Source organism: Oryzias latipes, chromosome 3 (assembly GCF_002234675.1).
Source record: "Oryzias latipes chromosome 3, ASM223467v1".
In the NCBI taxonomy this organism is placed as follows: Eukaryota; Metazoa; Chordata; class Actinopteri; order Beloniformes; family Adrianichthyidae; genus Oryzias; species Oryzias latipes.
Genome location: NC_019861.2, coordinates 8,581,801 through 8,609,289, shown reverse-complemented (window position 1 = coordinate 8,609,289; position 27,489 = coordinate 8,581,801). Strand labels below are relative to the sequence as shown.

At 39.8% G+C, this 27,489-nt stretch overlaps 1 protein-coding gene across 2 annotated transcripts in view; it reads left to right on the top strand.

The window, feature by feature from the left end:
- Positions 1-27,489, top strand: part of LOC101160884 (very-long-chain 3-oxoacyl-CoA reductase-B) — a 44,852-nt gene that overhangs the window by 8,535 nt on the left and 8,828 nt on the right. Inside the window, exons 2-10 of one of the 2 annotated variants that reach the window (XM_004066848.4) lie at positions 10,110-10,156; positions 10,745-10,820; positions 11,266-11,370; positions 14,579-14,643; positions 15,228-15,272; positions 19,184-19,218; positions 22,415-22,496; positions 23,006-23,071; positions 27,164-27,313. In XM_004066848.4, the coding sequence (XP_004066896.1) occupies positions 10,110-10,156; positions 10,745-10,820; positions 11,266-11,370; positions 14,579-14,643; positions 15,228-15,272; positions 19,184-19,218; positions 22,415-22,496; positions 23,006-23,071; positions 27,164-27,313 (671 nt within the window). Of the gene's footprint in view, positions 1-10,109; positions 10,157-10,744; positions 10,821-11,262; positions 11,371-14,578; positions 14,644-15,227; positions 15,273-19,183; positions 19,219-22,414; positions 22,497-23,005; positions 23,072-27,163; positions 27,314-27,489 lie in introns of both variants that reach the window. The other variant, XM_011487565.3, reaches the window with a different exon arrangement.

The window sequence follows — 27,489 nt, the reverse complement described above, 5'->3', positions numbered from 1 at the left end:
TACTTTTAAATATACTTACATTTTTAAGTCCTCTTTCTAGCGCAACCGTCCGCCATCTTTGAATAATTCAAACGCAGTGTATTGTGGGTCACACGCAATGCATTCTGGTATGAACGCAGTGCATTCTGGGCAATATTCGCCGATCGAGTGAGCATCGATCCACACTGGTTTTTCGTAGAGAATTCTGGGAAATTTCTAGTGCACATGATTTTTGAACTGTAGATTCGGACAGCACTACAAAATGGCGACCGCACTATATAGTGCACTATATAGGGGTTAGGGCGGTAATTCGGACACAGCCACACTCGCGCACATACTCATGAAACGCGAGCACACACTCGCGTGATGCCTGTGTGTGAGGCGGCCACTGCGTGTGAGAAGAATAGGGAAAGCCACTGTGAGTGGCTAAAATGCGTGTAGGGGGAGGGGCCTAGAGCTGACCAACCAATCACAGTGGGGTATATGACTCTTGGGGGCGTGACAATGACAGGGTTTGAAAGCAGGACACCTGACAGCGCCCTCCCCGGACCACATGAAGGAGTTCCTTACTTTCCTTTAGAACGTATCTTTTCGCTCGTAATTTTCTAAATACATGCAGTCCGTGCTGAACTTTTCTCTGGGCCGCACAGACCCGGAGGAAGGTTTAGGTTTTGGTTACGGTTACGGCGGCGCATCAAACGGGTTACGGCAGCACACCGCTCCCGCGGGAGTCGGGTCAGCTGAGGAGAATATGTCCCACACCTACATGCGTGACAGCTAACGGGGCTTGAACTTTAAACACGCTCGAGCAAAAACAACATTAGTTTTAGACACACTGAAAATACGTGTTGAAAATGCAACGATAGACGTTTTTTAAATGAACCAGCACCTCGCCTGGAAATGGAGTTGTCCTTAACATTCAGTTTAGTTTTAATATTCTTCTCCCCCTTAGTATGATCTGTGTTATTATATATTTTATGATTATTTAAGGTTTTGTAATGTATGTAGCCTTTTTTAATGAATTGGTATTTTAAATTATTTTGATTAATCCCTCCACTACAAAAACCATCAGGACACATGTCCCATAATGCATTGTTTTGTAGTCTGTAGGGCAGCTTTCAGTCAGTTCAGTTTCCAGCTGTGTCCGGGTAGGTTTGCCCCTTGCTCCCACCCCTTTCTCCTGAAATTTTTGTAATGATTGACAGTTGATGTTGGAGCAAAAACAAAAATATATGTCACACACCAGGTGATCTGTGCAGCGTTGAGTTCACCTGGGTGATCTCAAACACGCTTATTGTGCATCTTGGCTGCACCTATTTGGTGTCACCAAGATAAATTTCCATCAGTTTTCTTAACTATTTGTACTGTCATGACAGCAATGCTTTTGTCAGTTTACCTTCTTGGTGCATCTTCAAAAGTGCAGATTAAAATGTGACACTGAATTTGAAACAGCACATTGTAATTTCTGCATCTATTATTAAAGTATTTATTAGTAATACAGTGGAAATTAGTAGATTTGGTTAGAATTTTGATTTACGGTATGTGCCCCTAAAATTTTCAGTTAGGGGCCACTGTGCTCCTAGTGAAAAAAGTTAGTCTGGAGCCCTGCACTAACCTGCACAAGGAGAGTTCCATATAAACAGATTTGGTGTTTGACCAAGTTATCAACTATTTAGGTTATAGTACAGATTCTGTGGTTTGGTTATATTTTTCCATTTAAGCAAAGACTGCAATTAATTTATAACTTTAACGAGTAAAGTGAACCAATCTCTTTCTCTCTGCTGAACTCTTTACTTTTGAGTTTAGTTTTTCTAGTTGTGTGTGATGAAAACTCTATAATTTTTAAAGCGGAGGTTTTCAAACAGTACTTCTTTAAACCTCTTGGGACTGCCATAAAGCACCTGTTAAGCTATGTTCACACCGCCCTCAGCAATGCACTTACAAGAGACCCTTCTTAATGAAAAGTCTTTTTAGATGCTCCTAAATGCATGTACAGGGGTTTTTAGCTAGAAGAAAACCAGGTCAAAGTTTGACCAATCAAGGACTCGGATTTGTTGGTGACCAATGGGTGGCGTGGCGTCCCTTTTCATTCACGGAAGTGTCAAACATTTGAAAATTGATCACGAAGGAGAAATTAATAATTGCCGTTTGACGGAATTCTGTGATAAGTCGTTCATAAATCAGAATAGAGTGGTGAAAGAAAACGCCTGGAACAAGATTCACGGGATTTGCACCACTTTGGCATTTCACACCAAACCTCTTCCAACTGTAGGCGGCAGACGTACGCTAGTATCGGGTAGCGAGAGTCCTGTGTGAACACCATAAGCTAAACATGTGTCTCACGTGCGCGGTGTGAATGTAGCATTATAAAAAAAAATTTAAAAAATATTTTAACTGATGCCTGGTTTCTAGGAATTCCTGGTTATGGAGGTGTCATGTGGAGAAAGGCCTTTGCTTGCTCACAGTAGCATCGTTGTCGGGACACTTGGACAGTCTGGCCTAGTTTTGCAGGAGTCAACAGCATCTCTAAAAATAGCCTCTGTGTGACATGCACTCAGCTGTGAACATTCACTTTATTTTGGTTCCGACTGCAACACAGTTCATTCTTAAAAAAGGCTAAAAATAAACTCATGCCAACTTCTCTCTCCTCATTTTGCCTGCAGCCTCTCCTGTACCACCTCCACCCCCCTCCTGTGCTATTTTTAGTTGCCCCCAGGATCCCCCATGCTCTTGTTTGTCACTTTCTCTCTTTCCCTCCTCCATTCCCTCCTGCTTGCTCTGCCTCAGCCCCAGAGGATGCTCCACATCTCAACCTCCCTGGTACTCAAGATAATCACACGAGGGGGATGTAGACACAGGAAATGTTAGATTCACACATAAACCAGGGAGGAATGGAGGAGGACTGTCAAAATCTAAACTCTTTTACTAAATAAACAAACTTTTTTTTCAGGAAACACCTTTTATAGGCACCATGATCTGTCCGGTATTTATGCTTATGGCTTTAAACAAATCAGTAACAAACCATATATGAGAACTGGACTGAGTGACCCCTCTGCCCTCGCGTTCCAAACAGGAACTGGCTCCAAAAAGCCAAAATCCCATAGACTTCTATTGAGGAATAATCAGCTATTCAGTCATTTTATTTGTCAGAATAACCATTCTTGCTCAGTTTTTAACCTGTTGTTTCTAATCTTAATTTTGTTTTGATATTTTTTTCTGTAGTGCTGGTTATTATTTCCAGAGGGCAACCATTTAAACACCCGGTGTCCTGGGTGTGTGCAGTCTTTCATGATGTTGCGTGCCCTCCCAAGACAGTGAGTCCTGTAGAGGTCTTTCAGTGAGGGAAGAGGGTAGCCAATGATCTTTTGGCAGTGTTTATGACCCTCTGTAGAACCTTCTTGTGTGGCGTGGTGCAGCTTGAAAACCACACAGATGCAGTATGTTAGTACACTCTCGATGGAGCAACAATAGAAGGCAACCAGCTTTTCTCTCTTCATGTTGACCCTCCTGAGGATCCTCAGGAAGTGAAGACGCTGTTGGGCCTTTTTCATTACCTCTGTAGTGTTTGAGCTCCATTGGAGGTCTTCATCAATGTGCACACCAAGGTACTTAAAGCTTTGCACTCTCTTCACACACTCCCCATTAATGACAATGGACTGCAGATCCGACTTCTTCCTCCTGCAGACCACGATCACTTCTCTTGTTTTTGAGGTGTTTAGGACCAAATTGTTGTCTGCACACCGCCCCACCATCACCACCAGAGATGAGCCCCACCACAGTTGTGTCATCAGCAAACTTAATGGCTGCATTGTCTGGGTGTGTGCTGACACAGTCATACGTGTACAGTGTGTACAGCAGATGACTCGGCACACAGCCTTGTGGGGAACCTTAAATCAGCATAATTGAAGTCCCCAGCTATAATATGCACTGCGTCAGGATGAGAGTTCTGCTGGGTGCTTATTGTACTGTGCAGCACCTCCATGGCTATTCTAGCATTAGCATCGGGTGGTATGTATACGGCCGTTACCATGACGACGGTAAACTCACGAAGAATGTAGAAGGGTCTGCATTCAACAGTCAGATATTCCACATCTTGGGAACAGTAGCTGTCTACCGTCGTTGCATTTCTGCACCAGTTGTCGTTGTTGTAGACGCATAGCCCCCCTCCTCTGCTCTTACTGGAGTCACCGTTCCTGTCGTGGCGGTAGGCCGTGCGGCCTGCTAGCTCGATAGCCGAGTCCGGTATGGAGGGATTCAGCCGAGTCTCTGTGATTAATATGACACAGTAGTCACGGAAACACTTATTGGTTATATTGTTCAGCCTCAGTTCGTCAATTTTGTTCAAAATGGATCTGGTTTGGAAGTGGCGGCTTAAATGGTTGTCTCTTCAGCCACGCTAGCGGGTCACCCCTGCAGCCTCGTTTTTGCTTCCTTTGTTAACGCTTCCTCTTGGGCTTGTCGCTGGGGAGAACCATCCACAGAGACCCCTGGGGTCTTAATTTGCCCTCTGGAATGTGGTGAGAGCGGTGGAAGTCCGATTTAATAATCCTTAGCAGTGAGCTGCTGCGTCGGTACACAAAAATCTCAATTTGGTTCGATTCAGAATGGGCTTGGTTCGGCACATTTCGGTTTGGTACTGCTGTTTAACAAATCTGCCTGATATTAACTGCTATTTTAAAAACTAATATTTTATTGTTTATTGTGTGTGCTTTGCTGCTGGACACCTGAATTTCTCCTTTGGGAGATTTAATAAAGTTTTTATCTATCTCTCTATCTCTTTGGTATTTTTTCGGTACAAAAAAGGCAGAAAAAAATTACTTACAAAATGCACTCATTGGTTTTAACTAACCATAAATAAAATTGACCTATATAGGTGATCTGCTTAATAAAATAAGAAAAACTGTTAACTGCCAGGAACCAAAAGCTTTGGATACTTTACACTGGCCTGAAGAAAAAAAACATTTTAACGTGAACATTCCTTTACTTGTAAACCCGTTACCTGTGGCATACGCTATCTTTGTGTAATAAAGTCGACACACAGCATTCGACTTATCCAATTGTCTTTTTCCTTCATGGATGCTGACAACAAAGCTGAAGTGTTCCCACACAGGAGAGCGTTAGGAGATGGGGGGGTCCTCATCTCTGGCCTCGTGTCTGCTTTAGCCATATGTTGACATGCTTACTGTCCGTCACCTAATAGCATCTCAGAGGAAACTCACAGCTAACATTACTTTCACCTCGGCGCAAAGTTACTACTGTGGCGACCTGGGGGTTAGCACCGCCTACAGCCACTAAGACTCATGGGAAGTGTGGAATCTTGTGTGTTGAATTCTTTACCATAACTGAGAGAGCTATGAAGAGAAGTGAGGTTCATGTTGTTACGCTGTTCGTGTCTGTTCATATTTAATGGGTTTTAATACCAGAAAGGAGATGGAGCAATCTGCTTGTCTGCCTACCCCTCCTTCTTGGATGCAGACTTTTTACCCCAGAAGCCTTTGAAGTTTGAACATAGGACTCGTGGAAAAATTAAATTATTAGCAAAGATTAGGGTGTTTATTATAGTTCAAATCACACACCATAGGCAGTACTGAAATTTTTAAAAAAAGAAAAAAAAACGGAGTTTTAGGGCCACCAATGACATTTTCTTTTTAAAAAGTCATGGATTAACAAGGAGAAAACACCGAAATTGTCCGTTTATCGGAGCATCGCTTGAAAATGAAAGATGTGGAGCCTTTTGTGAAGCTTTATTTCTGGATTATTATAGGTTTAAAACAAAGAGATTCTGAACCTTTGGCGACTCAAAATCAGATTATTGTCATTAGAGGCGGCTTTCCGGGGTTCAGTGTCAGTAAAGCGGAGTTTCATATGTGGAGCTCAGAGACACGTTTTGGTGCAGAGGATCGCTGCAGCTTTTATTCTCCTTTTCATTCACAAACCCTGAAGTTCATCTGTCACCTTACGTCATGAACCTGTCATCAGATCCGAACACCAATGCGGAAGTAAACGTCCCATTATATCATTAAACAACAAAGAGGAATGAAAATAGTCTATTGTATTAGCATTAGAACGTTGAAAATGCCAAAAAAGTGATCCTCCTCCTCAGACGGAAGCGTCACACAAACGTAGAGATCTTGTTTTTGGTGGAGGAAGAAAGGATTGAAGTGGAAAGCTGCAGGGACACCGATGGCTTCATCGGGCTTCAGGGATCCTGCAAACCAACCATCAATAAATAAAACTTTAATAAATTGTAAATCAAACTAATAAGCTTCCAGATATTTGGAACGTTCAAGCTCATGCAGCTTACCTGTTCAACTGAGTTTAGTCGGTCTGCTCTGTTGCTGCGCTGTTTCACCTGCTGCTCTGCATGCTCACTTCCACTTAATATCGTAAATTTACGAGTTTTTTTCTCATAAATTTACGACTTAAAAACACTTACTTTTGGTGGCCCTAATACTCCGTCGTAGGGGGGACGTACCGAAACGGTACAGCAGTGAACCGAACTGAAACTGCCGTACCGAAACGGTTCGATTCAACCTCGTGTATCGTTACACCCCTACTAAAAAGGCTTGTTTACATTAGCAACAGTGCTAAATGTCACTGCTAAACCACTGAATCCATTCAAATTCCATCTAAATGTTTGTGATTCTATTATACAATAAAATACAAATGCACATTCCAATCAAATAATTGCGGACATGTTCAGACCTTTCTTTCACTTTATGAAGTTGCGTCTACATTTGCTTTCTGTTTATTTCAGAGATAATTCAATTGATGGATTTGCTTGGCTTTTTTAATTACATCCATTTATATGAGATCAAAGGCCGTGCTTGTGTGAGTCAGCCTGATTAGACTTGTTGAAGATGCTCACGGACAGTCTTTCCCATCCTCAGCCCCGCTTCAGACTGCAGGCCTGCATTATCTTTATTACAGCTGCAGGAAGTTCATCTCCATATTTGAGCCCACATCGCTTGAACTGTGGTCTCTCAGTGGATACATTTCAGTCAGAGATGTTTCTCAGCGTTTTTTTTTGTTATTATTGTTTGCCAGTGTTTTAAATTCATATTTGAGATGCAAATTTCTCCAGTTTCCTTTCGATCAATAAATGTTAATCTGGTTTGGTTGAAACTGTGAGCCAAGTTTTTGGCCATTTTTGAGGATCCAATCTAATCATAAAAAAAAATGATGAAGCCAAAGCTTTTTACTGTGCCAGATAAGTTATTAAACTATTGCAATCAAGTTTTACACTTAGTGTTTGGACCTGTGGTGACCATGTATACTTGACCATTCCAAACCATGCCATGCTTATCTCAGCAGTACAACATCTTTGCTCAAGTTTGGCTGGAAATAATTCCGGTACCCATTTTTGTAATTAAAAATTGAGAAGAGCTTTGACTTGGAAAATCCTTAAGACCCACTCCGACAAAAGTGGTGTTATTGACATGGTCTTATGACATATATAAAGAACATTAATTATTTAGTATTTTGTATTCAAACAATTGTGAATCCGGAGGAATTCACAATTGTGTTTGAAAAAAGATTGTATTTGTGATGTAGAAAATATGCTGGGAGTGTGAGGGACTCTAAGCTAGCAGAAGAGCATGGAAACAGAGAGCTCTCAGCAGCGAGAGGGGAAGGTTGCGCTGCGCCAACGATCACACCCACAACTCTGAGGCAAATTTTAATGAACTTCCGTTGCTCTGCAGAAATTATGTCCTAGAAAACGACACAAGCTTTTAAATTTAGGCTAAAAAAGGGATAATCGCAGTTAAAAAAAAGATCACTGGGTACTCTTTTAGAACAGATCAAAGATGATTGGAGTGGGACTTTAAGAACTTAAAACAAACTTTTGTTATTTTGACATTGAGAAAAAGTCTCAAACATCTCCAATATCTTTTTATTCCTTGCTCTTTTCAGTTCTCTTAAACGAAGACCTCAAGAGATAGCTATATTTTACGGCTTGGACCAAATCGGTTTGAAATTTTGTTTTGAATTTCTCTTCGAGTGAGTCATTGCAGATGATGCCGAGGTGTATTGTAACCCTTCCTCTGACTCTTTTTGTTATTTTTCCTCCCATTTTGTTAGAGTTGCCAGAGGTGTGAGGAATAGCTCTTTCTGAACGACGGGTGCAGCTAAAAATAGTCCCCTGCTGCTGCCGTTGCTGTTTGTGCCAGGCAGTTCCAGGGCATCTGCTGGCTCTGCTGCCACGGATGACGGAGAGGACCTCCTTCTCTTTGTCCTCCTTCATCTGCTCCGTGTGTGTGCTGTGCTCTGCAGTGCAAACGTCCGCACAGACAAGCTGCACAATCTCCTCGAAGGATGAGTGTAGTTCTGAGGCTTTTTGTGTTCGGCTATCGTTGGTTTATTCCCTCACACATCTAGTGGAGGTCAGAATAGCTCCTGTAGGTGGCACTCTTTCTCCGTGTATCGCTGCCGGTTGATTTGTGGGAACAGCTTAGCTCTTCCTGCGCTGTTACTCCAGCTTTCGACTGGTTGTCTTTTGGTTTTTCTTAATGGGAAATACAGAAGGGGGGGGAAAAAAGATTTTTCATTACTGCTAGTCCAATAGGATTATTGTCCTCAGATTTTTTAAACATTTTTTTTGTCTAATGTAGATTTTTGTTTGGGGCTTTTTTAAGGTCACAGCACATTGAAGGTTATAAAAGATTGTTTGACAGGAAGTCTAAATACAGCAGATAATCACCAAGGATGTGTCTGTGCACAAGTTTAAAGTTGAGGGTTTCAAATAACATCTTGTCCTTGATGCTTTTATAAAAATAATAATAATAATCCAATTTTGTGAAGCTTTTTTCCTTTAAGATTGTAGGAAATTGTTTCTCTTCACATTACAAGGCTCAGTGTTTAGTCTTGCTCTTCTATACAGCCACAGTGAATGAGGGACTCCCTGATCTGTGAAACGGCCAATCCTTAGAGCTCCTGCTTATCTGCTTCAGCAGAACCAATTGGACTCATTCACCTGCAAATGGGTTTCCTCTCAGACTAGCTGGACCTGACCGGGTCACGCTGGTCAGCTGATGAGTTATAGTCCATGTAAGGCAAAGAAAAGGACTGCAGTCCAGGCAAGCTTCTTATGATTCCACGACATTTTCCAGACGACTTCATCTGTGAGGTCAAGCAGAAATAAATGTTCCCCTTCGGTGTAGAACAACTTGATTGGCCTTCAGTAATTGTGAGCTTAACGCTCCCACTCTCATGGGATGAATCGGAATACTGATTTTAAGACAAAGCCAGATTAGCCATCATGAGTGACGTGTGGCAGGGTGAAAGCGAATTCTGCTGCCACAAAACCAAATCTAGTTGCCCCCCCCCCCAAAAAAAAAACAAACAAAAAAAAAACAAAAACAAAAACTGCAGTTACTGCAGCAGATTAAGATCAGGTGTTGCTCCTGCAGATGACTTTCTCTTTCATGCTCCTTTTATTATATTGTTTAGTATAGGCATGGACGACAAATCACAAATGTATCATCATCACGATATCAAGCTGTGCAATATGCATATCGCAAAAGACAGCAAAAATTGCAATAACTGAGTACCTTAAATGTGCTAAAGCAATCTAATGACAGCTTGAAGTATTTAACAAATCAAATAAATCCATTTATGCATTTGACCAATCGGATAGACGCCTTCACGTTGTTGACCATTTGGATGCAGCCCTCTTATGTTAGATGTTCGCCTTCTATGTAAACCAAAGTCATTTGGAGTATAATTTAAGTTATGTTGACTCTTATTTAAATGAATCTGTTGCAGGGAAATGGAAATGATGTATTTAGTTGTTTTGCTATTTTTTTTCATGTACCGCATGTTATATCATCACAATTTTGCTCACTAATATCGCATATCGTGAGTTTTCCTCATACCGTGCAGCCCTAGTTTAGTGCATACACTTAAACGGCATGTTTATAATGGTCCTTTACTTACGTTCAACAGAGTTGGTCACGTTTGGTCTTCTTCCTAGTTTCCCTCTCAGCCCCGTTTCTGCTCTTGCATTTAGGCTTTACTTCATTAAGCAATACAAACTGTGATTTTTGTGATATTTTTCACCACTTTTTAACTACTAATAAAAATAAAATGTATATTTCTAACTTTTTTTTGTCTTTTTCTTAAACTTTTAGTTGTGACAGGAGCCACTGATGGCATTGGGAAAGCATACGCTGAGGAGGTAAGTTTCAAACACATCAAAGGATGACTGTTCCAGACAAAAAAAAAAAAAATCCATTATTGCAGCCCATGCTCATCTTATAAATGTACAGTTGGCACTAGTTTCCTGTGCTTAATACGCATTCAGTAACGGAAATTTGATTATTAAATTTTTTTTTTATCATGCAGTCCTATTTCACTTACCTCGAAATTTTTTTAAGAACTAGAGATGCCACAATTCTTGATCGAAAACCGAACCGTTTGTTGCAGCATTTAACCAAATCGTAGGGAAAGTGTATCGTACACCAGGCTTATTATAAGCCCTACTGGGTTTTTTTCTGCATTGTTACTTGCTTATAAGCAAAAAAAAAAAAAAAGGGGGGTTTTCAAAATGTTTGGTTTTCGTTTTGTAATACACACTTCATATATCAAACAGAATCATGACCCAAAAATTGAGGTTTGAACCGGATTGTGGTTAAAGCGAATTGCTGCATTCCTAGTAAGAACCCATGTTTAGTGTGAAACCCACTTCGGAGTTCAGATGTTAGAATCACAGGGTTCTGCTGGTTCTTGAGTGTTGCATTTATACACGTGTTCATTGTACATCCAGCTCGCCCGCAGAGGCTTCTCCATCGTCCTGATCAGCCGCTCCCAGGAGAAGCTGGATGAAGTTTCCAAGGCGATCGGTGAGTTCTTTAGATCAAACTGTTTGTTTTTTGATCTACTGGAGGAAATGCAGTGTTTTCCCTTAAGCTAAACTTAATCCAAAGTCATGAATAAAGGGAAAATCAACAGCTCATGTGCTTTAAACGCAGCAAAGTAATGCAGTTCATGTTAAACATGACAGCTGTTGGACACATCCATACTGCTGTAACTGTTGTCAAAGATGCAGCTCCTTTTTCGATTCAGCTGAACTAACAAAATTCAGTTTACAAGAATTCTGAACAGTAAAAAAAAAAGAAAAGAAAAAGAAAACCCAAGAGGGAACTCCCTAAGTGCCAGTTACTTTAGGGCTTGTTCATTTTCTTTCCCAAGTTTGTCCTCCCTGTGTGACTCATGGTCTCATTCATAAACGTTATCATGTAGCTGAAAATGTTTAATATATTGAGATCATATGTTTGCCTTCAGCAGGCAAATGTGGTGTGGAGACCAAGACAATTGCAGTAGACTTCAGTTCTGTGGACATCTACCCCAAAATAGAAGCTGGACTGGCGGGGCTGGAGATTGGAGTCTTGGGTAAGTTCGAAGCAGATGCTGAGGCAATCTCACTTAAATACTGTTTCCCTTTTTTAGACGCATGTAAGGTAAAAGGACATCTCATTTTTTGACTCTACTTGTTCCTCCCTAAGCCCACAGAAGGAACTTATTTAGATTTTCACTGAATTCAACGCATCGAGTGACTTTTTCTACTTTGATGTTTCCTATTAGACATGTGGTCAAATCTGAAGTTAGGCCTTCAATCATTTTCTAGCCAAAGTGCATCAATGATGCATGAAGTGTAAAGACGTATTGATTTTTTTGTTTTTAAAAGACAAGTGTCATGCTGAAGAAGCGTTTTTAAGTAAAAGGAAAAAATATTTCTGTTTTATACAATAATTATTTCTTCAAGGATTAGTTGATTATTGCTGCATCTGACATTAAAGTCAGATTCATTTTCAACCATTTCTGACCCATCACTGAAGTTAGTGTTTTTTCCCCCCCTAATGCTATTGGTCACTTCAGTCTTTCCTGTAGACTATGTGGGTTAATGTTTGTTTTAGGAAGGCTACTGGCAAATGTGCTGCCACGCACATGAATATCTATTCAGAAATTAAGTATATAAATAATATTTGCATTTGTTTTCTAGGAATATACAGCTTTTTTTTTACAACTGTCCATCTTACAAGAACGACAAACATCTAAAGTAAAACACATTTAAGCTCTGATTCTTTAAAAGCTAATTTTGGTTTTGCCTTCTTTTTCTTTGAATGTTGCCGGTGACAGCAAAATAACACATGCTCTTTGAACTATCCTCACACGTTTTTAACGTAATTCCCATGAATGCCGATGCGGGGCAAAGCCCCTTTTCTCCTCGTCAGAGTCAGCTCATTTACATGGATTGCATAAACATTTCACTACTGTAAAGTGTTGTTTATCAGCTCAAGCCTGCTTTTCTTCGCTCCAGAATCTGCCCGAATGTTAACTGTGTAAGTGGTTAAAAAGTTACTGTAATTTAAAGAGTGTCAACAGCTCTGGTCTTAAAAAGGGTAAAAAACCATTGCTTGTAAATGAGGACTTATGAGTGACCCCATCACTGCTTGCGTTAGGAAGGGAGTGGGGCAAAAATGTATTGTCAGCCACCAATTGTGCAAGTTCTCCCACTTAAAAAGATGAGAGAGGCCTGTAATTTTCATCATAGGTATAGCTCAACAATGAGAGACAAAATGAGAACAAAAAATCCAGAAAATCACATTTGTCTGACTTTAAGAAATTATTTGTAAATTATGGTGGAAAATGAGTATTTGGTCAATAACAAAAGTTCAACTCAATGCTTTATTTTATACCATTCGTTGGCAATGACGGCAGTCAAATGTTTTTTTTTTTTTAATCTTTACAAGTTTTTTTTACAAACTCTTGCTGGTAATTTGGCCCCATTCCTCCATGCAGATCTCCTTTAGAGCAGTGATGTTTCGGGGCTGTCACTGGGCAACACAAACTTTCAACTCCCTCCAAAGATTTTCTATGGGGTTGAGATCTGGAGACTGGCGATGCCACTCCAGGACCTTGAAATGCTTCTTACAAAGCCACTCCTTCATTACCTGGGGAGTGTGTTTTTGGGATTGTTGTCATGCTGAAAGACCGAGCTACATTTCATCTTCAATGCTGTTACTGATGGAAGGAGGTTTTAACTTAAAATCTGAGGATACATGGCCCCATACATGGTCCCTTTGCTGAAAAAAAAAAACAGCCCCAAAGCATGATGTTCCCACCACCATGCTTTACAGCAGGCATGGTGTTCTTTGAATGCAGCTCAGAATTCTTTCTCCTCCAAGCATGACAAGTGGAGTTCCTACCAAACAGTTCTAATTTGGTTTCATCTGACCATAGGACATTCTCGCAATCCTCCTCTGGATCATCCAAATGTTCTCTAGCAAACTTTAGACAGACCTGCACATGTACTGGCTTTAGCAGAGGGACACGTCTGGCCCTGGGGTTTGAGTCCCTGGTGGTGTAGTGTGTTACTGATGGTGTTACTGATGGTAGCCTTTGTTATTTTGGTCCCAGCTCTCTGCAGGTCATTCACTAGGTCCCCCATGTGGTTCTGAGATTTTTGCTCACCGTTCTTGTGATCATTTTGACCCCACAGGGTGAGATTTTGCAGGGAGCCCCAGATGGAGGGAGATTATCAGTGGTCTTGTATGTCTTCCATTTCCTAATAACTTATTTCTTCACACCAAGCTGCTGACTTATTACAGATTTAGTCTTTCCAGCCTTGTGCAGGACAACAATTTGGTTTCTGGCGTCCTTAGACAGCTCTTTGGTCTTGGCCATAGTGGAGTTTGGAGTGTGACTGTTTGAGGTTAGGACAGTTGTTTTTTATCTAGATAACCAGTTCAAACAGGTGCCAGTAATGAGTGGAGGACAGAGGATCCTCTTACATAACAAGTTAAAGGTCTGTGAGAGCCAGAAATCTTGCTTGTTTGCAGGTGACCAAATACTTATCTTCCACCATAATTTACAAATAAATTCTTTACAAATCAGACTGTGATTTTCTGTAATTTTTTTTTTTCATTTTGTTTCTCATAGTTTAGCTATACCAATGAGGAAAATTACAGGCCTCTCTCATTTTTTGAAGTGGCAGAACTTGCACAACCGATGGCTGACTAAATACTTTTTTTTAGCTCCACTGAATTTGCTGGCTTCAAGAAGCTAAAATCCCACAAACGTTTGTTGAAATAAACAGTTATTACTGTCGTTATTTCTTCAAGTTATAAACAAACCATTTAGATACTTTGAATGTGGCGCCTGCTGAAAATGTTTTAGTGAGAGATTCTCCTTAGCCCTCTTTTAAGAGGAACGGGTATGGCCTACCAACAAGCTCACTCCTGATTGGCAAAAGTGGCTGTCATAGAAATAATGACTCGGCCGATTTGGACAAATTGCTGCTTACTGACGTGGTCTGGTTCCAACATGCGGCTCAAAATTGCAGCTCAATTACCTTTATTTTGTTGGAGCCGAAAGTAAACCATTTTCTATGGGTGATGTCACACTCACTTGGTCCAGTTCTCATATACAGTCAATGGTTAAAACATGGAAGTCAATGGGAAATTGTTTTCTGCAAATACAACCTCCCGTGGTCTAATATGGAACTGCTGCATCCGACTCGTATTTTAATTTTTTTTGTTTAACCTGACAATTTAATAACAATTTCTTTTCCAACTTTTTTTTCTTCTCTTGTTGACAGTAAACAATGTCGGAATATCCTATTCTCATCCCGAGTTCTTCCTCAATGTACCAAATCTGGACACTGTAAGTGTTTTAACTTATAACGTCAAACATACATATCTGAGTACATTTAACGTTAATTACGTAAGTCAATGTTTTAAAATATAAGCAACGCCAATGCCTCAGGCGCAAATGTCTTTTCTGCTTTAATAATTTTGCAAACCATCTTCATAACTGAGAACATGTGATTCCTCCTTTAATGTCTGAAGTTGTGTGTTTGGCTGGTTCACGTGTCAAATTCAAATCCCAGATTAGATCAATATTGTTCCACTTCAGAGTGAATCAATGTACCATAAGTGGACTGCTTTTCTCCCCCGTTATCAGTCTTGTGCCTCTTATAACTGTTGAAAACTTGAAAGAGCAAACTCGAGGCTCATTAAACCATTGAAGCTTGCGGGTCGTGAAGTCAGTAACGTCTGTTACACACAGTCGCTATCGACTGGGAGGAGGAGGTTAACTCCTTATAACCAGTGAATGTGATTGTTCATTTGTTGGAATTTAAAACTGCTGCTTTAAGTTGATATTAAGCTTCAATTTATTTTTAACAAAAAATACACTTAGTCTTTTATTTGTACAAACACAAAATAATGCTCTTGTTCTCATTTCAGTTTATTGATACAATGGTTAACATTAACATCACGTCAGTGTGCCAGGTGAGTGTTGCAAAACATTTTATTTTTTCTTTTATTGTCTGTGTATTGCAGTTATTAGTCTTTTTTTTGTGAAAAGTTTTGTTTCTTGGAAAAAAAGAATCAAATCTTACTATTCTAAGGAGTTTTATATAACTTATTCCCCCCGTATTCGCGGGGGTTAGGGACCAGAGATAGGGTTGTGCCGATGGACGATATCATCGTCCATCGTGATGGGTGACTGACATCCCGATGGAGAGACCACCATCGTGATGCCACGCCCCCGCCACGTTGCGCGTCGACACCATTAGCCGCGGTTACATGTGCAAAATACCTTGATGGGATCAATGGTCGGATTAGAATCCAACCGTGTACATGGGCCCAGAAAAATGTTTTCAGAATATAAAAACGTTCACTAAGGTCACACTTTCCGTCGGAATAAATCATTCGCACATGCGCAGTAGGGTTTGAAAACCGGAAGGATATAAATTCCGCCGAGCGGCTTTTTTTTTTCAAACTTTATTGAATGTAACAATTCAATACAAAACAATGTTAAACAGCGCCGAGCGGCTATATACATTGACATGCCAGCTCGGTAAAATACGAGATGATCTTCTAAACGTGCTTTTAATAATGTTACAGTTATTATGAAACACCTGTTCGCTCATCATTTGAATTTTAATCCGTGTGGTCAGTGCTTTTTCTGAACGAAGCCAGGATTAGCAGTATGCTAACACGGGCTAACAACATTAGCTTTGGGTGGTGCTGCTTGCTGGCTGCATGTAAACATGTAAGAATAACATCAGCCTTTATTTAGTCGGGACACGACTGGAAACACAAATCCGCGTGATTGTTTGAATGTTTTCTAAGGACTGAGCGACATTTCTGCTTTGAAGCTCAAACCGCTGTGTGTGCTGACGATCCGAGCTGTGCTCAGACACACACTTTTAGACCCGGTTCTGAGTTCGGTTGTTTGTACCCCTAGAGCTGCGGGACGGATCGCAGTCTTAAATCTCCCACACATAGCGCTCATGTAACAAAGCACCCCCCCCCCCCCCCCCCTTCCCCTCAAACACAAAGCTGTAAAGCCGGTCCACTTCACTAGTGAAGTGCGGGAGCGGACTACTTCTTTTCTATTTTGTTTGTTACTTTTTTTGTTAAAGTCACTTCCCTCAGTTTATACTGGATCATCGCGGATTAGTCATTAGTTGGGAAATAAAATGAAAAAAGCAAAAAAACGAATAGCAGTTATATAAGAACGAAAAATGTAAAAATACCCCCCCCCCCGCCCCCCCCACGATGTCATCGTCCATCCCGATGGTTGACAGCAAACATCGTCAACGGCCAATTTAAGGGACATCGCCCAACCCTAACCAGAGACACCCGCCAATACGCCGAATCTGCAAATACGGAGAACCCCCCCCAACCATGCGGTCGAATAATGTCCGTCACTGTACCTTACTCATCAAAAATTCTTCGGAAACATTTCTGATGTTTTGCAAAACATAAGTCAACGAACACCGGAACATTGCTCAACATGTTTTTTTTTTGTACAGACCAATAGAATGTACCGTAGCGTACTTTATAACACACATTAAGAGTGTCTGTGTTTCCTCATGAAGTTTCATCCGTCATTCTCTCATCTGGATGATGTTTATCCTCCGTGATTATCCTCCTCAGCGTTTCAGGAAATTTTCCGCCCACTTCTGAGTCAGCTGATCCCATTTCTCCATGCAGCGACACAAACTTCGGTTATAGCGATTCAAGAACCAGTAAAAATAGCTGGAAATATTTTTTAGCAGCTGGCTAAGGAAGACGACGGGCCAGCATGCTCGTCATCTCCGCTCCCCTCCTCCCCCGCAGCACCTCCTTGTTGTTTTTGTGATGAACCGGGAGGAGTCAAAAGACTAAAAAAAAATCTGTGAATATGTGAAACCGCGAATATTAAAACGGGAATAAGCAGGGACTGCATGTGTTTTTCTTGCAGTGCTGAATTGATCTTCCAACCAAGTCCAGCTCTGATTCTGTCTTCACTATTTTGTTTTTGTGACTTTACAGTGGAGAGAACAAGTATTTGATCCTTTGTTGGTTTTGTAAGTTTGCCCACTTAAAAACAAACTGTTAATTAAAATGAACCTGTTGTTAGGATGACAATGAGAGAGTCAAGAAATCAACTTTAAAGAATTTAAATTTGTCTGCATTTCCTTGAGCTCTGAGCTTCAGCTCTCCATTGATTTTCAATAGGATCGAGGTCCACAGACTTCTTCCTCAGACATTCCTTGGTTGCTTTGGCTGCATTTTTTGGGTCATTCATTTGTTGACTCATTTATGACTCATTTTAAGCCTCCTGTTGCAGGGAAATAGGTTCTTACTCAGAATTTAACAGTACATGGCTCCGTCCATCCTACCATTGACACGGTGAAGTAGCCCTGTGCGGAAAAACGTCCCCAAAGCATAATGCTTCCACCTCCATGCTTGACATAAGCGATGACGCTCTTTGGGTCAAAGACAGCATTACTCTTCCTCCAAACACGATGAGTTGAGTTGATGCCAAAGAGCTTTATCTTGGTTTTGTCTTACCACAGCACCTCCCAATCACTCTCTAAATCATGAAGATGTTTATTGACAAACTTCAGGCAGGCACGTGTCTTCTTAAGAAGAGGTTAAAGATGTTAACCATTGTGGCGTACAGTAGTCCCAAATGTTTTTCTTGGTGAATGTGGTTCCATCCGATTTGAGATCAACAGCTAACTCCTTTTGTGTTATTTTAGGTCTATTTCTCACTGATCTCATGACCATTGAAACCACACCAGGTGAGATCCGGTTTGGAGCCCCAGACCTATAGGTGGATTGATGGTCACGTTCTTGTATTTTGGCACGACTGCACCAACAGTTGTCACCTTAGCCCAGGGGTGGGCAATTCCAGGCCTCGAGGGCCGGTGTGTCTGCATGATTTCCAGACATCCTTGCCATACTAATGGCTGATTACCTGGTTCAGGTGTGTCCAGCCAATCAGAACATGCCAGAGCATGGTATGCTGGAAAACATGCAGGAATGCGGCCCTCAGTGCCCACCTCTGCCTTAGCCCCAGCTTCCTGCTGATGGTTTTGTTGTCTATTCCAGTCTTATACAGGTCTACAGTCTTCTACATTACATCCACTAAAAGGTCTTTAGTCTTTCCCATGATGGAGAGTTTGGAGTCTGACTGATGGACTGATTCTTTGGACTTTTCTTTTCTGCAGGTGATCAGTTCAAACCGCTGTCTTTCATTCAAGTGACAGGATGATCCGAATTGTCTAACTGGTCTGTGTGAACAGAGCTTTTCATTGTTACAAGTTGCGTTAAATACTTGTTTCCATCAATGAAATTAAACAAAATTTATTAAAGTTCTTTAAAGTCAATGTCTTCACTTTTCAAATGAACCTACTGCTAAAATGACAGATTGTCAATTTCTGTTCAAGTGTGCAAACCTATCAAGGGATCAAATACTTATTTCCACCACTGTCTCTTGTGTCTCTCTGTGATATTTGGGTGGCTTTAGAGTAAATAACTTTGTATTAATGGACCCAAACAGGTGACAGTTTGTCTTATTCTGTCAGACCAACAGCTCACCATGTCAGAATGGTGACATTAGGCCTTGTTAGTCATTTTACTTTCAATTTTTTTTGTTCAGCAGTTCTCAGAGCAACTGCTAAAGCCTGTGCACATTTTTAACTTTTCATTTGTGTGATTGGATCCTGTTTCAAACACCCCCTCTGCTCTTATTACCATCTCTGTTCTTTCTTCCTCCTGACCACCTCTTCACACACCTCCCCCTCACACACTTGTTTGCAAATGTGGACACACACTTCCACGCACTGCCCACGATTCACATTCGTTTGTCTATTCCTTACTTCTTTCTTGCATCTTACTTGCTTTTTCCTTTTTTTTTCTAGATGACTCGTCTTGTTTTACCTCGTATGGTTGAGAGGTGAGTCAGAATACTGATCATTTCAATGGTAGACCAGCTTTTAAATTCTGGTCATCACTTGCTATTTTAGAACTGTGATTGTGGAAGATTCTGGTTCACTTGTCCTCATTACATTGTTGTACTTTTGCCACATTTTCCATTTCAAGGTCATTCAACATCGTCTACGTTTAGATTCAGTTTAGGAAATTGATCTGGTCCCTTCAAAGTCTTTGTTTTGTTCCTTAGACTACAACACCCTTTCATTGTCCTGCTTCAATTAGAAGCCATGAATGGAGAACTTCTCCTTTAGGATCTTTAGGAAGCAGAATTTCTGGTTCCATACACTACAGCAAGTCTTCCAATTCTTTGTGGACTTTTACATTGAGGCCTTGAACCCCTTTTAATTTAAAAAGTCCAAATTTTGGTAACAATTTTGGCTTTATCTAATATTTAAAATAGTTTAAAAAAGAATATAAACAACAAAGAAAGCTGGGTAAAACTTTATCACACTATTGTTTATGTTGGTGGGTAAAGACAACAGAAGGTTTGAGAACTTTCTTCTTTTTAACGTGTACAGTCCTACAGAGATCAACAGGCCAAATAAATGCTTGATTTATGTTGATAATGTGAAAAACAAAATTCTCTAATTTACAAAATTATACATAGGAGATAAAAAAAAGGGAAGTAAGTGTTTGCTGAAAACATTGACTGTATATGAGAACTGGAACGAGTGAATGTCACAACATCCATAGAAAATGGCTTACTTCCAGTTCCAATGAAATGAGGCACCGTTTTTTTCTCTGTACGGACGTCGTATATTGAGGCCAAATATCATCAGTAAGCAGCGATTGGTCTGAGTCGTTTCTATGGCAACCACTCACCCCCACTTGAAAGCGGGATACACGAAAACTGTCAAACTCTTGGAACATTTGCCGTGAGACCACATACTTTAATTGAAGCACCTGATTGGTCAGTTTATAAATTGAATAACAAATAACTGCTGAAAAAAATACAAAGACTTGATTCTGATTGGTTGCAGGGTTTGCATTAAAAAGTGATAATCCACAGTGATAACGCAAACTTAAAAAGAAGTTCCGGTCACATAGCTTAAATGTTCTAAATCACAGGGCTGACTTCTTTAAAGCAAGCTTTTGCTTTATCATCTGGACAAAAACAACAATCTGCACGTTTATGGTACATAAAACAACAAAAGCTTTTTGTGTTTAAAAACAAAAAACTAAAAACTCCTTGTGTAAGTAACCCGTTTTATGAAAGTGAGTTTGTTGTGAAAGCATTAATAAATAGTTGTTGCTTCTACTGCAAATTATTGGGGGGCACTGATTCTGGCAGGCTGGATCAGCAGCCTGACAGAATCCATGTTCCTGTTATTGTTTAACGTAAAATATGTTGGAAACAATTTCAAATATGACAACAAACACTCACAAGCCCCAGAACAAAGTATATCTTAAACATCCACTTTCTATTTACGCTTGTTGTGGTCAAATATGATCGCTACGAAACACATCAACGATGCCAGAATTCCTATCACGACAGGGGAAACAAATTCTGGCAGGGGAACCCAAGTGGCACCATGTCATGTTACCGTGACAACGCGCCGCACCATAAGACAAATAGTCTGCTATTGTGGAAAAAATCAATCTAAACTGAAAAGATAACAAGAATAAAGGATAAAAAACTGATTGAATATTTATTTTGTTTGTAAGTGACCACGGTATAATCAGGATGATGCCTTTGAAGTGTGCATTATCAGAAATGAACACACTTCGCAGAAGCAACCGTTCTCCGCTTAACATCTGACAGTTCAGGCTTCAACGGCGTGCATTAATTTCTGATAATGCACACTTCATTTGCCATTATCCCTTATATAGAGGTTTATGGGATTCTGGCTTCTTGGAACCAGCAGCTACCTCCTGTTTGGAACATGAGGAGGGAGGGGTCACTTGGTCCAGTTCCCATATACAGTCAATGGCTGAAAACGCATAACAGGTAGAAAATCAATATGTTGAGATTTTTTGCAATAGGTTTAGTTCTTCAAATTAACTGTTTAGCTATTTACAGCTGATAGTTTGAATCGGGTGAAGATTATAATATGAGGAACAGCAGGAGCATATTAAAAGAAAAGTCAAATTATTAAGTCAACTAAAAAAACAATTAACAAATCTTGTTTCCAGCACAGGGGTTTTTAAATAACCCCCCTCCATCTTCATCCAGTAGCCACACGTTTATGGTAGTTTAGGAGGTATCAACAGAGGTATCACACATGCTATGTGGGCTGGAGATCCAATCCACAGTCCTCCAAATGGAGAGGCGGCTGATCAACGATTCCAGTTTGTTGTTTGCAACCACATGTTAATGCAGCGCTAGTTTAATATATTTTATGAATTACTACAAGCCAGCAGCGGCTGGACAAAACCTTTTTTTTCTTTCTTTCTATGAAGCATTAAAAAGCTAAACATTTGATTTATTTCCCAGCAGACTTAAGTTGTTGGAATAATGGGCGTAATGTGTCCTTTAAATCTTCCTGCATGCTGTGACATTCCGGTACTGCTAGCTATGTGTTTTAATCAAGTGAAAACGATTGGTATGCAAAGATGAGACCAACCGAACTCCACAGGCCTCAACAAAACTTCTACGTTTGGTAAACCATAGATGGTTGTCTCTTAATGAAACTGGGAAAGAGAGCGGTGACTTAGGACTGCTCTGAAGGGGGCAGAGGAAGGTGGATTAGCTATGGCAAAATGTATTTTTTTAAAAACTTTTTTCATATTTTTAAAATTAAAATACATATACCAAATACCTTTATATACAAATAGATATTTTTTTTACAATAGGTTGTATGAATTCATCTTTTATTCCTTGAAATGTCAGAAAAAAGCAACATGTTGGCATGACTGGCTGAAGCAAAAATGTTGTCAGACTGTAAACATTTAAGTATTGATGCTGCTCCAGCTTTGATCTCGTCATTATCAACCAGCTCTACTTTGATGTACTATGAGTGTAGGTTTGGCCCAGCCTCTGAGTACTCGTACTACCCTATCCTTTTATCTTGCTGGGATTGATTTCAGGCTGAGATGTCTGTTGCGCCACCATCTCAACTCCTAACCCCCCTCTCCTGAGATCCAGTTTTTTTTTTTCCTTTTCTTTTTTAAGATGTATTTTTTATTGTATAGGATCATTACTTGTGCTTTGTTTCTAGGAAAAAAGGAGCTATTCTCAACATCTCCTCTGCCAGTGGGATGTACCCCGTTCCTCTCCTTACCATCTACTCCGCTTCGAAGGTGATTATTGAATTTGGTCACTGATCTTTTTGCTCAGTGATACTTGAGGAAGAATTTGCTTGAGAAAGAATTCAATAAAAAATTGAATTGAATAGTGCAACAAGCTTCAAAAATGGTTCCGACGTAAATATTTGCTGTAGCTGTTGAGGAGAAATCCGTATTTTGTTGTCATCTCAGAAATATTATGCTTACTCTCCCACAAGAATACAGGCAAGTGAAACCTAATCGATACACCCTGCTAACTCTTGAAGATGAATAATTCTCTGCTCTCATGACAAATTAGAAATCTCGGTGGAAGCACATGGCATTACCAGTGTTTTATCCCTCTCGTCTGTTAGTGAGCCTAAAGGCAGCCTGCTGTTCCGTTAGGCTCATTAATCTGTTGAGCTTTTAATTCCAGCCCACCTTTACATTATACATTCAATATGATTTTAAAAGACTTATTACATTTCTAGATTCTTGTTGTTCTTTCATCTTTTTCCCCCTAATGTTTTATTTACTTCAAATAGGCCTTTGTGGACTTCTTCTCAAGAGGACTGCAAGCTGAATACAAGAGCAAAGGGATAATCATTCAGGTAAAACATAGTATTTTACATACTTATTTTAACCTCTGTTGGTTCAAAAAAGTTTTTTTTTTACAAAAAAAATTCCACAGTTATATATACAGTGAATGGATGAATATGAATATGAATATATATATATATATATATATATATATATATATATATATATATATATATATATATATATATATATATATATATATATATATATATATATAATATATATATGCATAAAAATGTGAAAAACTAAAGCATTTTGTAAACACAATCCTTTCATTTCATGGGCTCGTAAGTAATTGGACAATTGAATACCATGCTCTTGCATGGGCAGGTGAGGGCAATTCCCTTGTTATGTCATTATGAGTGAAGCAGATAAAAGGCCTGGCGTTGATTATAGGACTCGTGCTTTCATTTTGAAGATTTTGCTGTGAACAGAGAACATGCGGTCAAAGGAGTCTCCATGCAGGTGAAAGGAGCCGTCATAAAGGTGAGAAAACAGAAAAAAACCATGCCACAAATTGCTACAGTATTAGGAGTGGCAAAATCAACAGTGTGGTACATCCTGAGAAAGAAAGAAAGGAAGCACTGGTGAACTCAGCAACGGAAAAAGACCTGGATGTCCACGGAAGACAACAGTGGTGGATGATGGCAGAATCATTTCCATGGTGAAGAGGAACCCGTTCACAACAGCCAACCAAGTGAACAACACTCTCCAGGAGGTAGGCGTATCAATATCCAAGTCTACCATAAAAACAAGACTGCATGAAAGTAGATCCAGAGGGTACACTGCAAGATGCAAGCCACTTATAAGCCTCAGGAATAGGAAGGCTAGATTGGACTTTGCTAAAAAGCATCTAAAAAAGCCAGCACACTTCTGGAAAAACATTCTTTGGACAGATGAAACCAAAATCAACCTCTACTAGATTGATGGCAAGAGAAAAGTATGGAGAAGGCGTGGAGAAGCTCCTGATCCAAAGCACTCTACATCATCAGTAAAACACGGTGGAGGCAGTGTGATGATCTGGGTGTGCATGGCTGCTAGTAGCACTGGGACACTAGTGTTTATTGATGACGTGATAGAAGCAGCCCAATGAATTCTGAGGTGTTCAGAGACATACTGTCTGCGCAGATCCAGGTGAATGCAGCCAAACTGATTGGGCGGCGTTTCATAATCCAGATGGACAACGACCCAAAACATACAGCCAAAGCAACTCAGGAGTTTCTTAAAGCAAAGAAGTGGAATATTCTTGAATGGCCAAGTCAGTCACCTGATCTTAACCCAATTGAGCATGCATTTCACTTGTTGAAGAATAAACTTCAGACAGAAAGGCTCACAAACAAACAGCAACTGAAAGCCGCTGCAGTAAAGGCCTGGCAGAGCATTCAGAAGGAGAAAAGCCAGCATCTGGTGATGTCCATGAGTTCAAGACTTCAGGCTGTCAATACCAACAAAGGGTTTTCAACCAAATATTAGTAATGACCATTTTGTTTTCAGTTATTTCATTTGTCTAATTACTTAGGAACCCATGAATTTAAGGGATTGTGTTTAAAAAATGCTTTAGTTTTTCACATTTTTATGCAATCGTTTTGTTCAGGCCATGGAATAAAAGCTGAAAGTCTGCACTTCAATGGCATCCGAGTTGTTTTATTTAAAATTCACTGTGGTAATGTACAGAAACACAATTACAAAGAATGTGTCTCTGTCCAAATATTTATGGTCCTGCCTGTATATGTAGTATATGAGAACTGGACTGAGTGACACCCCCCCCCCCCCCCCCCCCCCATACAGTAAAACTCAAACTTTTTTGCATATTTTAGCTGGGGGGTGTGACTTGACTGTGTTTAAAAAAAATGGCGACAACCGCTAGAGGGCACTGCAGGTGTGTATATATGGAGAGAAATTAGACTCAGTCGGATTTGTGCGTGCTTAATTCTTGATTTGTGCGTAAATTAGGATTTGTGTATATATATTCTTGCTTTGTGCGTGCGTAAATTAGGATTTGTGCAAAAATTTGGATTTGTGCGTGATTTGTTACTCACATAATACGTTTTGTGTATAAGTTAAAAAAATATAAAATGAAAAAGATACAAAATGCAATTTACGTATGCACAAATTAAGATTACAACAGTTTGAAACTACTTACACACACGTCTTTAAAAAACACGCACGAATCCCTTGTTAAGCACACACGAAGCCAAAGTTACGCACGGATCTACCGTGAGACTGTTTTCACGTCTCACAAATTCGTCCGTAAGTGCTGCGTTTAAATACCAGTGGAATGCTCGGTCATTAGAATTTTCCTATCAGCCTTCCCTTCTAAACGTATCCAGACAATGACTCAATCAATACATGAAGACAGTAGATGTTAGTGTTGAACATAGAGGCTACTTACTTCGGGGCGCTGACCACCGAGATGGGCCGCCATTCTTCCCGTGACTCTCTCAGTCTGTCTGCCATTGATTATTCCGGAAGAAAAAAAACAGTGCCCCCTACTGGTCGTTCCTGTTACGCATTTTGTATCAATTCGGTGTCTCGGAGAATAATATACTTTTAATATACATATTAGCGTTTAAAAGTGAACGTCATATTCTCAGATAATAATTTTTATTTTCCTTTAAAGTTTTTTTAAGCCCTGCTACACCCACTGAAGGAAATACGTTTAGAAGGGAAGGCTGATAGGAAAATTCTAATGACCGAGCATTCCACTGGTATTTAAACGCAGCACTTACGGACGAATTTGTGAGACGCGAAAACAGTCTCAGGGTAGATCCGTGCGTAACTTTGGCTTCCTGTGTGTGTAACAAGGGATTCGTGCGTGTTTTTTAAAGATGTGTGTGTGTGTGTAAATGCTTTCAAACTGTTGCAATCTTAATTTGTGCATACGTAAATTGCATTTTGTATTTTTTTTATTTTTTTATTTTCCTAACTTATACACAAAACATATTATGTGAGTAACAAATCACGCACAAATCCAAATTTATGCACAAATCCTAATTTACGCACACACAAAGCAAGAATATGTATACACAAATCCTAATTTACGCACAAATCAAGAATTACGCACGCACAAACCCGACTGAGTCTAATTTCTCTCCATATATATATATCTGTTTGTTAGTGACACCGAAGAAGAAGAAGAAACGCCTGGCTTGGCGGAAGTGTTCCAAAGCAATACAGACAATGAAGAATTTAATGGATTTCTTCATTTAAAGTGATAAAAAGAGTTTAGTTGACTTGTTAGCATGTTATTTGCTGAAATATTGTTCATATTTGTGCTAATATACTAAATTCTTCCTTTAAATAAACATCAGTGTGTTAGTAGCGTGCATACTTTATTATTATCTTTTCCGTTTTCACAATTTGTCTTTTAAGATGAAATTTCCATTCTTGGACCTGTGTTTTTTGTTAAATACATTTCTCTCAAAAGTGCGACTTATTTATGATTTTTTTCCCTCTTTTACTATGAATTTTATGGTTGCTGTGACTTGTACTCCAAAGCAGCTTATAGTCTGTAGAATAAGATATCTGTTCAAGTCCAAATCCCAGACTTCTTATGAGAAATAAACAGCTATTACTCAGTCATTATATTGATCAGAATAATCATTCTTGCTTTTATTTATTTATCTTGTTTATTTAACATGTTCTCACTAATCAAATATTTGTCTTCATATTTTTTTCTGGAGTTCAAGTTACTCAAGTTAGAAACTGACCAGTCAGATGCCTCAATAAAAGTGTGTGCTCTCAGTTGAACTTTCGAAACATTTGATTGACAGATTTTTCCAAGCCTCCTCTCAAGTGTTAGGGGTGTGGACTTCCAACAGGCTCACTCCTGATTGGAAAGAGTATTGACTCGGATCAACTCGGACCAATTACTACTGAACAACAATTTCTGGTTCCAACACCCATTCAAACATGCGGCGTCCATACGGCAAAAAAATATGGTTGAAGTCGGTCAAATCAAAGCATTTTGTATGAGTGACGTCACACTCACTCAGCCCAGTTCTCACACACAGTCAATGATTCCACACCGTTACTTTATCATATCTTTTTAAAGGGGCTACAACAACAGTTTTAGAGAAATAATCTTTCTTTTTCTTTTTTAGAGCGTCTTGCCGTTTTTTGTTGCAACCAAGCTGAGTAAAATCAGACGTGCTACTTTGGACAAGCCTAACCCAGATCGCTATGTGGCAGCAGAGATTAACACTGTGGGGCTGCAGACGCAGACGAATGGCTACCTGCCTCACGCCGTTATGGTAAGTCATGATATGCGACAAGAGCATAAAGACACAAACACATGTGAATCCTTAAACAGTCTTAAAGGGCCCAAATGTCATTTAAAAAGCCTTTCTTAAGCTATATCCCACATGACCTTTGCCACACTGAATAATGACTTTTTTTAATGAAATCTGAGTCACTTTGGCAGCTTATT